General features: G+C 41.1%; 1 protein-coding gene across 1 annotated transcript; it reads left to right on the forward strand.

The window, feature by feature from the left end:
- Nucleotides 1-2,894: 2,894 nt before the first annotated feature.
- LOC121932488 (la-related protein 6-like) lies at nucleotides 2,895-9,992 on the forward strand. The gene is made up of 4 exons (XM_042471128.1): nucleotides 2,895-2,968; nucleotides 4,403-4,579; nucleotides 5,858-6,068; nucleotides 8,910-9,992. The coding sequence occupies exons 2-4, from the start codon at nucleotides 4,413-4,415 to the stop codon at nucleotides 9,990-9,992; spliced, it is 1,461 nt and encodes a 486-aa protein (XP_042327062.1). The 5' UTR covers nucleotides 2,895-2,968; nucleotides 4,403-4,412.
- Nucleotides 9,993-12,180: the final 2,188 nt, after the last annotated feature.

Raw genomic sequence — 12,180 nt, forward strand, 5'->3', positions numbered from 1 at the left:
GTCATGTATCACAATCCCTCAGCTTGCTTTAGATATTGTGTACCTTCACTTGGATGAGTGAGTGCTCTGCTCTTCTCTGGCAGCAAAATGATTATCCTGAGCCAGCCTTGATAAAGACTCTCGCTGTGCGAAGGTTTTGGTAGACTAGAATACACTTAATCTGAGGTATCCTCTGTTTTGGCATAGCGGTAAGCCATGAGGCCAAAAAGCATGAAACACATTTCTGCAGTGTTCTTAGACAAAATCTCAGTGATTGGATTTTATTCAAGAAGACCACAGTGGCCATGCTAGAGCTGCAGGGAAATGGCAGGTCAAAATTTCCCACCTTCTCTGTGGTCAGAAAAAAAACCACGGTGTTTCTCTCATGAGAAAGGGATTTAAATTGTTCAGCAGTTTCTCAGAGGTAGGTCTCACTATTGTGCACCCTCCAACTCTCCCAATTTGGCAGAGATGGTCCTGGCTAATCCTCTGCTGTCCCAAACGTCCTGATTTCTTTCTGCTTCTTCCACTTTCCTCCTTTGTCCTCAGCTGTTGGAAACTCAGGCTGCATCCACACTGCAGAAATAATCCGGTTTGACACCACTTTAATTGCCATGGCTCCATGCTATGGAATACTGGGAATTGTAGTTTGTTGTGGCACCAGAGCAAAGCTACAATTCTTGGAATTCCACAGCATGGAGTCAGCATAGCAGTTAAAGTGATGTCAAGATGGATTATTTTTGCAGTGTAGATGCAGCCTCAGTTGCTGGAAACAGTTGACTTCAGTCCCTGGGAAATGGAAAAATATTTTACCCAGAGTTGGCAGTCTGGGAGTTGTGTTGCAAAAAGAAACTTTTCCAGGCTCTGACTCAGAACTTCACTTAGACATGTAGTTTTCCTTGACATCTTGAAACTGTCACCACTGTTTTCCAGTCAGATCTACATCTTAAGGTAGGATAAAAACAAGCAAGGGAATCGCATATATACAGTATTGAATGCTGGTGAAAACATTGGCTGTAAATCTAACAAATGGAAATAAATAAAACATTAACAGATTCACTGGAAGTATACTCAGTGTTTTATTCTCCTCACTTTAGGGGATGTTAAAAACATAAATCAGATACAAAAGTGGAACAAAGACTAGTGTTCTGGGAGTATAACTTTTTCTTCTTACTTGTTTAATCTTTATTTCCTGAGGCTTGGGTCCCAATGTAACTTAAGGGCAGTTGATGTGCCCCTAGCCACATCAACTGCTGCACTGTGGCTAGTCATGTTACTAGTAGGGTTGCCAGAGTGAAAACGGGAGATTGCACCCATTATGTTAATGGTTGGGTAGACAAGGGAATTGCAATGGGTATTTGCTTGCAGGGCAACCAAAGCAGCTTACATGTTAAAACAACACCAATATACAGCACATAATACATATACAATGCAATATCTAAACCCCCCCTTAAAAAGAAATAAACATAATGCAATTAAAATTAATCTATTAAAATAGAATATTATCAACAGTCCAATAAACCAATGTGAAAAGTGGTGGCATACTACATAAGAAAGGATTGTGTTTGCGTTTACTTCAATGTCTCTTTTATTAAACAGGGAAACAGAGACAGTGATTTCCAGGCATATGGAAATGTTGAAACTATAGATAGCAGAAGATCACACCAATATGAAAACATGCCCGCAGCTTAAGAATTATATTGTCCTTGGGCTTTTTAGCAGCTAACAGGTGCTTTGCAAGGGTTACTTAGGTTGCAATGTTAATTAACTGTCCTGGGAGCATACAGACACCTTTGGAGGCAACCAGGGATCAAAAGAGTATGGAAATGTTACCTAACAGCTGAATGGAGCTTAACATTATTCCTCTCTTCTTGTACATTAAAAAGTTGGTTTGAGTTTTTTATGTGTCTTCTATATCCAAGCGAAGAGTTCTTTGCCAGGCCTTGTTACTATAGTCTCATTTATCCAGGCCTACAAAAAGGCTTTACTTCCCAGGAAAAAAGTCAAGTGGGTGCACCTGAATGTTTCTGAGAATTTGCTCCCTGCTTCTCTGAAACCTAAAATGAAATCCTTGAAGGAGGGCAAACCACATTTTTAAAGGATTTGTTTTACAGGTCTTGGAAACTCACAACAAGCATTTGAGACAAAACAACTTATACGTGAAACCACTCTGTCTCCTTTATTTGATTTATAGCCTGCCTTTCTCCAATTTGAGCTCCAAAGCAGCATGTCAGAGGCAAAGATGGACGATGGGATAAGTAGCCATCCTGCGTTCCAGTCACTGTCTATTCTCTGTAAAACTGTCCCTAATCAGGAGCCGTCCCCTGAAGCAGAATGCTGTCTGTTCATCATGGATAATGTTTCTTCTAGTAGTAGAAATAGTGTGCCTTTGTATATCACTGGCTGGGGAGCACAAGTGGGGATGATGTGCCACGGTAACAATCATGTCAGTTTCCCATGGACCTCTGGATACCCACAGTTCAAACAGAATGGCAGACTGTAGTCTGGTCCAATATGACTCTTCTTCTCTTCTTATCACGTCTGAAACAACACACCTGAAATCTGGCTGCTCAAAGGACTGAACTGGCTCCAAACCTGGTCATACTTCCAAGCAGACCCACTGAAATCAATGGGACTTAATTCACTTGGTTTAGTTGTGATTCCTGTAAACCCCAATGATTACAATGTGAACCTAATGATGTAGATGGACTCCACCTGAACCTCACTGTTTGTCTGCTCCCTCCTTTCCCTTCTCTTGCCACTTTAATTTTCAAACACCACCAGCTGATTTTTCTTCTCTTAAGAAGCTGTTTTCTGCCAGGTCAGAATCTTTCCTTCTTCTACTTTATTCTTTATGTTTACTGTCCTTTTCTTTCTTGGATTTTCAAATTTACAATAGTTTGGTTTGGATGGCAGAAGCAGTAGAAAAAAACAAGGAGAAGAAACATCTTCCAGAAATGAATAATTAATGGCCATTTTCCAAGTCTGGGTAAGCTGATGGAGTTTCTTTAAGAACTATTTGAGCTACAAAGGTGGGGATAGGTTAGAATAGTGTTAAGATATATATATTTAAACTGGCCTTGTCAGTGTGTGTCCAGTATCTGTGAGATATTTTTCTCCTCATTATTATATTAACCTCTCATTTCCTGGCTTGTGGGGCTTGCAAGGAAGAAAGAGATGAACTGGAGAAAGGCTTTTGAAGACAACCTTCATTCTTAAAATGAATTTATATCTTGTTAGTTGTGGTTGGGAAGTACACAGAGGTAAGAAACGTGGAGTTTTTAAAGGCATGCTTGAAGTGTTTCTCCTGCTAGTAACAGACCCCATCTATATGGGAATCAGAGAAGAGTTTTGGCATCTCAAGGTTTTGTGTTTTAGGCAGGCTGTGATGTCTTTTATTTGGAAGAAATGTAAAAGGGTCAAATAAATATTGTGTGGGAAGAAAATAATCAAATCAAAAGAAGAAATAAATCAGACATTAGGAATGGGGGTGTACAAAAACCAGTAGCAGAACATTTCAATCTCCCTGGGCCTCCATCTCAGACCTCAGAACCATGGTCTTTGAACAAAAGAACTACAAAGGTAGATTGAAAAGAGAAATGGCAGAATTGGAATTAATCTATAAACTACAACCTCTCAGTAATGGATTGAACAGGAACAACAGCTTCCTGGTTCATTACACACATTTCAACACTATCTGATTTCATCCTCATAGGGGTGCCCTACACTGATCTATTCTCCCCATCAACAGGCTAGTTTTCAAGGCAAAACTGGTCTTGCCACCTCATTTCTACACCCAATGGCTATGTCTTTGCCCACAAATGACCATAGTTAAAACTGACTTGCTACTTCATTTCCATACCCAAAGGATTTTAAATTTGAATTGACATTCTTACATATCTGTGGCATATATATGTCTGTCCCTGGCTTCCACTGCACCAAAAGTATCTGAGGAAGTAGACTAGCCTACGAAAGCTCATGCTACCAACTTCTTATAAGACCTCTCTACATACAGACTCTACAGACTAACACGGCTATATCTTTCAAGTCAAAAGAAGAGGTGGAAGCAGAGCAGCCCGGAGCATTAAAGTCTATGAACACTGACACGAACAGAGACAACACAAAAATTAAGAGGTGACTTCTAAGATACACTGAACTACAAAGCTGAATGACTACCTGCTACAGTTCCCTTCTGCACATCTACCCTATTCCTTTTAAATTACAGTTTTGTGAAGGCAAAAACAATAGTTTTGCTTGGAATTACTAACATAGTTCCTAGAGTGGTAGACATGATTGTTTAATAGACATGATAATGGTTAGGCTGTTTCTTTGGGAGCTCTGCTTAACTTTTGGGGCACTTTTTTTTTTTTTTTGGTCATGGCATCATATCTAAATGACTTTTCTCACTTGCTCTTCTCTACAGATGAAGCATCATGTCCTTTTGCAATCCCACAATGGCCTTGAGGTTTGACTCCCAGCTGAAATGTAGTGCCCCAGTTCCAGTCCAGGGAGGGCCCTTCTCTGCTCTCCATTTCTTTCCTCGTCCAAATAGGGCCTTCCCTCTGCTGAGCCAAGAATCGCTGGTGGAGACTCTGGATGGGTAAGCAGCCCTTTTAAATAATTTCTGCAGAGTAATTTTTAGTGGTGCATAATATCTAGCTGCACATTGGCTTCTTTAGGAAGATAGCAGTCCTTGACAAAGTTACCTTTTTGGAATACAATTCCCAGAATTGTATTCAACATAGACATTGACCTTGGTGGCTGGTGGATTCTGGGAGCTGTAGTAGAGATCTGTGGAATGTTAGTGTTTAGAATTATAGTTCCCAGAATCTTCCAGCCATATTGACGAGTGTAACATTCAAAATTCAAATTTTTAATTTTTTAAAAGAATATTCTTTTTAATTTTTCTTTAAAAATCATATTTAAAATAACTCTTCACTGTGCATTTAGGTTGTGCATATGATATTGTAATTTGAAGGTATAATTTTAACTTTTGCTAGTTTATGTCACAACTATTGGTATTACATTCAGTGCTTTATGGGAATTACGATTTATGAGTAACATCAGTGCAAAAAAGCATTACTAAGGATTCTGTATGGTGTGGAATGGGAGGTCAATGGGGGGCGGTGACACCAATCCTAGGGATGCCACTGGGAGAGGCTGCAGCAATTTGCTTTTGCCTGAGCATCCTGGGAAGGGCAAGATCCCACTCCTCCTCTTCTCTACTCCCTGCTGAGTTAATAGAGTATAAATTACCTTTGCACTGTGTACTCACTTTGCAGCAATTGAAGTAAGCTGAGGACAAAGGGGGAAAGAAGGAGAAACTGGGACATTTTAAAAGCACCTTCTCCAAGCTAAACACTTACTCTTCTCCTTAAGCTGTTCCTTACAGTAGTGGGTTTCCAGGACCTTTATTTTCTTGGTAACCCTTCTATGGACATGTTTCAGATGGTCAATATTCTTTTTCAATTTTGGTGCCCAGAACTGGACACAGTATTCCAGACGAAGTCTGATCAAAGCAGAATAGAGTGGCACTGTTACTTCCCTCAATCTGAATACTACTGTTAATGCATTGGAATTGCATTGGTTTATCTGGCTGTCACATCACACTGTAGACTCATGTTTAACATGCGGCCTACTAAAAACCTTAAACCCTTTGCAAATGTAGTGCTGTCAAGCCAGGTGTCACCCATTTTGTATTTGTGCATTTTGTTTTTCCTGCCTAGATGTAGCACATTATATTCTTCCCGATGAAATTCATTTTGTTAGTTTTATCCAGTCCCAAGGCAAGCCCAAACAACATGAACTTGCTCGTGCTTTTGACTTCTAGGAGTACCTGAATGCATGTCAACTGTATTTTGTCTTCCTTCTCTGACAGGAGCCCTTATGACTCAAATGACCTCAGCCCAGGTCTCTTTGAGAGCAACAATTCCTCCATGCCAGATTCACAGCTGGTCAGAAGGATAGTTGCTCAGGTCGAGTTTTACCTCTCTGATGAGAACTTGTCCAAGGATGCCTTCCTCCTGAAGCATGTGCAAAAGAATAAGATGGGGTTTGTGAGCATTAAACTTCTGACATCCTTCAAAAAGGTGGGCAATAAGGATGTTTGAAATTTTATATTCATTCTTCCTTTCTTTACCTCTTCACTCTTTTCAGTGGGGCATTTGGGGAGTTTGGAAAAGGCTACTTTGTAAAAACAGTAACTCTCAGAATTCCCTCGGGCCACGTTACCTGAGGATTCTGGGAGCTTTCATCCAAGGAAATTAAAATTCCAAGCCCAGGAAACACTTCTCTGGACCCTGTGTATTTTTTGTGTGTCCAAGACTAGTGCTGCATCCTGAATGCGTAGGAGGCAGCTCTACACAGATTGCCTCCATCTCTTTTCATTGCTGTGATGCCCTTCAGAATGGATCAATAGATCAGAATCAAATTGAACACTGGGCTTGCAAAGTGGAAAAACTGTAGTTCAGAATTTGGAGTCTTCTCATATGAATTATTCTACAGATCAAAGTGCAGTCATCGATCTCTCAGTGCATTTGGTGTCTAGTCATTACATGATTAAGTTGTGGAGTGGAAACCCAGAAAATGTTTGAACAACAAAAAGCCAAGCTAGGGCTTTAAATTAAGGCTGAAGCCAGTGCACTACTACCTAGGGACATTTGCTTAAACTTTCATGAGCCAGACTGTATTCCTCAGAAGACTAGTTGATGAAGGGCAAACAGCAGAGATGATGATGCTACTGCCTTCATTCCATGCTTCTGTATTTCTTGGAGGAATCAAGATTACCTTTGCTGAAGGCATGATGGAGCTTTGAGTGAGCTATCAATCCTCCATCATTTAGTTGTTATACTAGGGACTGCTTTTTGCAAACCTAATAAATACTATTCTTAGCCTTTTCTGTTTCTTCTGTTTACCATACCTTAGTCACGCCATTTGTTAATGAGATACCAGTGTCCAAGTATCCAATACTGAACAGTTTGTTGCTCATTGATGGGCACAGATCAAGAATTCCCTTTTTGTAAAAATGCTACTTTGCGTTATTTCTAGACATTTTTAGACATAGTAATCCTAGATCAGAGAGGGCTTGGCCTTGGTGTAAACTTGAATGTTGGTATCTCCCTTGGAAAATAAACAGGTCCTTTAAAGCAAAGAATTCTGATTCAGGAATAGTTTTATACATTGGGAGGATTGATTGGCAAGAGAGTTTGTTTTCCCCTGCAGGAACATATTCATGACTCAGAGTATAAGGTTGAACTTGCTTCACTCTCTTCTTTTTAAATCAATTTTTGCTGCAAGGTGAGAACTCCTTGTAATTCTACCTTACAGGTTGTGAGTGCCTCCTGATAATGCAGTCATTACACAATTGTGGACTTAATAGCTTGAATGCATCTGGAGAAATTGAGAGCCATTCAAACACATTTACTTGAAATAATTAGCGCTACAAAATGCAGAATAACAAACTTTCAGGATTAACCCAGAAGGCCTCTTCTTCAGATAGAATGCTTAAGCAGCTATGGAAGACTGTGGGAGGGTAGAACTGTAATGTTTTATAGCAGAGGTGGGGAAAGTCTGCCTTTCCAGATGCTGTTGAATTGCATCTCCTAGTACCTCTCACCATTGGCTATGCTGGCCACAGATGATGGGAGCTTAAATCCAGCATTTTATGGAAGCCACATTTCTCTCATCCTTGTTGAACAAAGCCATACAAATGTGTGATTGATTTATCGATGCTATTTTCTAGCCCCAAGATGGAGAGCAGAAATTGTAGCGATAGGTCCAAGTCATCATTAAAGCTCTACCAAAGCTTCACCTTGGAAATATTTCCAATCAATCTTGAATTGTTTAGTTTGTTCCAAAGCCAATTTGACTTCCTGAGAGGGCTTCCTGTCCAATTCTTGACTGGGTAATTTCCCCCCCAGATCTTTGGAAAGTCATTACAAGCTCCCACAGTCCCCCCGTTTTTTCAGTTCATTCCTAGCAGTCCAGTGCAGTATGCTTCTAATGAATATGGTTGTTTATTAACCAATGCTATACCAATGGAGCATGTGTTCATAGACATATGCTAGGCAGACCCATTCCTCTTCCCAACTGCATCATGATCCTTGGTGAGAAATCCCTGCTCTCTACACTTCCTCTCTCCCCATTTTCAGTTGAGGATTGTAAATGAGAACTGTGCTCCACTCTCATTTTTAGGGTCAATTGGATGACAATGGGATTTTCTCAGTAGTACATGCTTCACCAACTGGATTTGCAATTAAGTCCTTGTTTATCTTCCAATTAACAATCTCTAAATGAGGTGCGCTAAGTGAAATATACAGAGCTGAGGAAAATCATATGCTATGACAAGCAGGTGCCTTTCAACACTTGGGGAAACTCCTTAACACCTTGCTAAATGTGTCATCCAGCTGGTTTCTGTGGTTGATCCAGATATTTGATAGGGTTGCCAAAGAGCCTATACTGGCCTCCTTTGAAGTTGCCAATTGCCCCCTATCTGCACATGGTACAATGTTTCCTTGAAACATTAAAAACCAATTATATTTGTACACATGCATTCTGCCATGACTAAAACTATTGCTCCAGCCTGCTCACTTGTGCTATAGGCTAGCCCAGTACAGTGCAAATTCAAAGGTACACCTCACCTCACATAGATAAGCTATGAGATCATTCATCTCTAGGGATGTTGTAGATAATGCTGGGACAGCACTTCTTGGATTGAGCCATGCAGGTTTGCTTGGAATGGCAAAATATTTTATGCCTACCCTTTGAATAGAAGAGAATCTCCCATGTATCTGTCCTTTCTTCCCTTTGAAAAAGAAATAGCCATGGCAGAAGTGCAAGGAATTCTCACCACATGGTGAGTTTCTTAAAGAGATTTCTTACCAAGTACAAGTAAGAGCTTTCTTCTGTTCTTTTTTATCTCAAATACTTAGGTGAAATATTTAACCAGAGATTGGCGAGTAACCCTCTATGCTCTGCAGTTCTCATTGCTGCTGGAAGTCAATGAGGAAGGGACAAAGGTGAGGAGGAGAAGCCCCATCCCAGATTATCTGGTGAACATCCCTCCAAGCAAGATGATCCTGGCTTGGAACATCCTTCCATATGAGCAAACCACCCCTGCCTCACTCTTGTTCCAGGCGACATTTCTTGACAAGATCACTAAGTTGTTTGGGCCATTCGGGGATATTACCTCCATTCGCATCCTCCGGCCTGGCAAAAAGCTTCCTTCTGATGTGAAGAAGTATTCATCACGGTACCCAGAGCTCTTGACCAAGTGCTGTGCCTTGGTAGAGTATGAGAGTTTGGAGAGTGCCCGAAAGGCTCTTGAGGAGCTTGACTACAACCAGGCTGCCTCCTCTGGGGAAGGCATAAAAGTGGTCAGCCTTTCTGGAAGATGCTCTAAGAAGAAGAGCGTGACCAGTCATGAAGATAGTGAGGAGGCTGAGGAGTTGGAGAAGCCATCTAGAAAGTGGTCTCATGTGCTGCCGGAAGGCCTCCAACATACCCTCGAAGACTCCTACTTTTACAGCTCTTCCACAGAGTCAGATAGCACTCCAGTTTCTACTCCTATTCTGCCTCGGAATTTCTTCTCTGCTCCTGTCTGGCCCACCACCAACTTCTGCAACTCTGCTAACCAGGCCTTCAAACCAAATTTCTTCAGCATCCCATATGCAGGCCCCATCCCACTGCACAAGACCCTGGCTTGGCCCTTCTGCCATCCAACTCTCTCTGTACCCAAGCTGAGCAATTGCGCTTTGGAATCACAAAAGCCATCTGATTCCTGCTGGGATACTGGGGTAGGTAGTGGGAACTTGTGGATACCAAAACGGCGTGGACCAGCCAGCAGTCAACTCCTTACCCAGAAACCAGAGTCCTTGAGCTCAGGAGCTGCTCCTAAAAGAATGTCTGAATTGCTCGGTGTCCGACCCGAAGTAATCCGCCTTCCGCAAGGGCCAGATGGCACCAGGGGCTTCTACAATACCATTGGGAGGGGAAAATTTGTCTTGAGACATTAAATTTTCTGTCCTACTGAGGGGTGGCAACTTTATATAAGATAGCAAGGTGTGGGTATCATTTTGTAGGTGGGCTTAAATCCAAGGGATTCAGGAGTCTAACCTGTCAGAATTGTAGTGCTGTGGAAAGAGACTCCATAACTGAGGGCTGGCTTGCATTGTGGGAAGCTAATTTGTACTGAATGCTGAATAGATTTCTTTCTAATCTCCTCAGTTTGCCTGTCTTCCTTCAGTCTTGTTTCAAGATTCTGTCTGTCCCCATGTCAGTTGTTTCCAACTTGTACACTCACTTGCAAAACCTAAAACTATCTTTATGACCCAGGAATAAGGTTGTGTTGCTCTTTGTTGCCTCCCCTTTCCTTTTGTTCTTTTTCTTTTGGAGCTTGACCTATTGGAATTACAATGTAGTACTAATGATTATGGAGTATGAATGATGAAATACAGAATATTAGAGCTGTGCAACAGACTAGATTTGTAATGCTTGCCTTGTATTGCTGTGTCTGTGAGGAACTGAGAATGGATCTGCTGTTTATGAACAGTCAATAAAGAGTGTGAAGATATTCCAAAGATCTGTTAGTATCCTGCTGTTTCCTTTCTCTACCCTGATATTGTTAACAAAGCTATGAATAATGACATAAACCAAGACTAGCTGACAAGCTGCACATTTCCTTTCATTGTTGGTCAAAAAATCAGGAGACCAAAGTAAACAGAGGCAAGATGTGTTGAACTCCAACATTTTATTCCCATTAACTCTCTCCCATCCAAATTCCAATAATATAATTCTCTCTTGCTTGGAACTTGGGAGCAAATGATATGTGACATTAAATGCATCTTTGGAATTTACATTTCAGTGGTTAGTTTGTCTTGTCTTAAATGTAAATGTCATAGACAATGGGTAAGGGGGCCCTACCAGGTTTGGATGAGGATTTCAATGCTTTCCTTCCCTGGTGCACTCCTGGGGAAAACTATTCCTCTGAAACTGGAATTTGCAGTGAGAGGAAATCTGTTGTTGCCAAAGGGTGGAGGAGGAATTCTTAAGCGGTGTTACTGCAGACAGGTTTGCCACTCTTATTCCTGTCAGGAGAGGTTCTGCCTTCTGCCATCCACCACTCCAACCAGGAGTAAGCATATATGCCCAAATTTCTGCACTATACATTTCCACCTTGTCAATGAGAGTTTAACAAAATTGTCAATGAGACTGCCTACAGCAGGGCTAAAGAAGAAAGATGATGATTTTTGCATATATGCTGCCTTTCGTCTAGAAAAGGACTCAAGGTGGTGTACAGATAAAATCATTTTAAAACTTTACAAAAAAACCCTTTTAAAACAATTAAGATCATTTTGCTATATTAGAATAAAATACCAACCTTAAAAACATAACTAAAACATATACCCTGTGTAGAAAGACTCCCTGATAATGATTATACAGTAGCCCCTCCCAATTTGTGAGGGATCCATTCCGGACCCCCACAAAAATAGCAACTCGCAAATATTTAAGTTCCATTTAAAATAATGGCATGCGTGTGGGGCCATGCATAGGTGTGCATCGCCATTTTATCCCTTCCCACTTGTCATTCCCACAAAGAGCAAGACTCCAAGTCCACAAAAAGGGAGGGACAACTGTGTATTAAAACCCTGCTTGAATAAAAACATCTTTGCCTGCTATCAAAACGAAACGGGGTGATCTAGCCTCCCATGGAAGGGAGTTCCAGAGGGAGTGAGCACCCACTGAGAAGCTTTGCTCTTACATTCTCACCAAGCAAACCTGTGATGGTGGTGGGATTGAGAAAAAGACTTTGCCTGTAGATTTTAGGACCCTTGCTGGTTTGTATGGGGAGATATGATCCTTTCAAAGAGTACACCTTGCAAAATGCACATGTATGAAATACAGTGAAGTTCCGGTTTCTTGTAAGTTGGCTCAGTTCAGTGTTTACTGGCTTGCACAGTATGTTGCTGTCCCCAAGTGGAATTCCAGTTACTCAAAATTAAGCATCATCATCCAGTGCAGAGAACAGCTAATGTGGCAATCAAAGGCCTAGTCTTATGCAGCCAAGGGAAATATTTGTCTCTGTGTGTAATAGTAACTGACTTCCTCTTATTGACAGATTGTTCCTTTTAGAAAACAAGTCTCTGTAAAGATACAACTGCAGCAAATTTTTCTTTGCTGAGCTGTTTCCCTAATAATTGCTTA

Source organism: Sceloporus undulatus, chromosome 6 (genome assembly GCF_019175285.1).
Source record: "Sceloporus undulatus isolate JIND9_A2432 ecotype Alabama chromosome 6, SceUnd_v1.1, whole genome shotgun sequence".
Lineage (NCBI taxonomy): Eukaryota > Metazoa > Chordata > Lepidosauria > Squamata > Phrynosomatidae > Sceloporus > Sceloporus undulatus.

Coding starts and splice junctions, on each gene's coding strand:
- LOC121932488 (XM_042471128.1), top strand. CDS start 4,413: ATGTCCTTTTGCAATCCCACAATGGCCTTGAGGTTTGACTCCCAGCTG. Junction 4,580..5,857: donor CTGGTGGAGACTCTGGATGG/GTAAGCAGCCCT, acceptor CTTCTCTGACAG/GAGCCCTTATGACTCAAATG. Junction 6,069..8,909: donor TTCTGACATCCTTCAAAAAG/GTGGGCAATAAG, acceptor TCAAATACTTAG/GTGAAATATTTAACCAGAGA.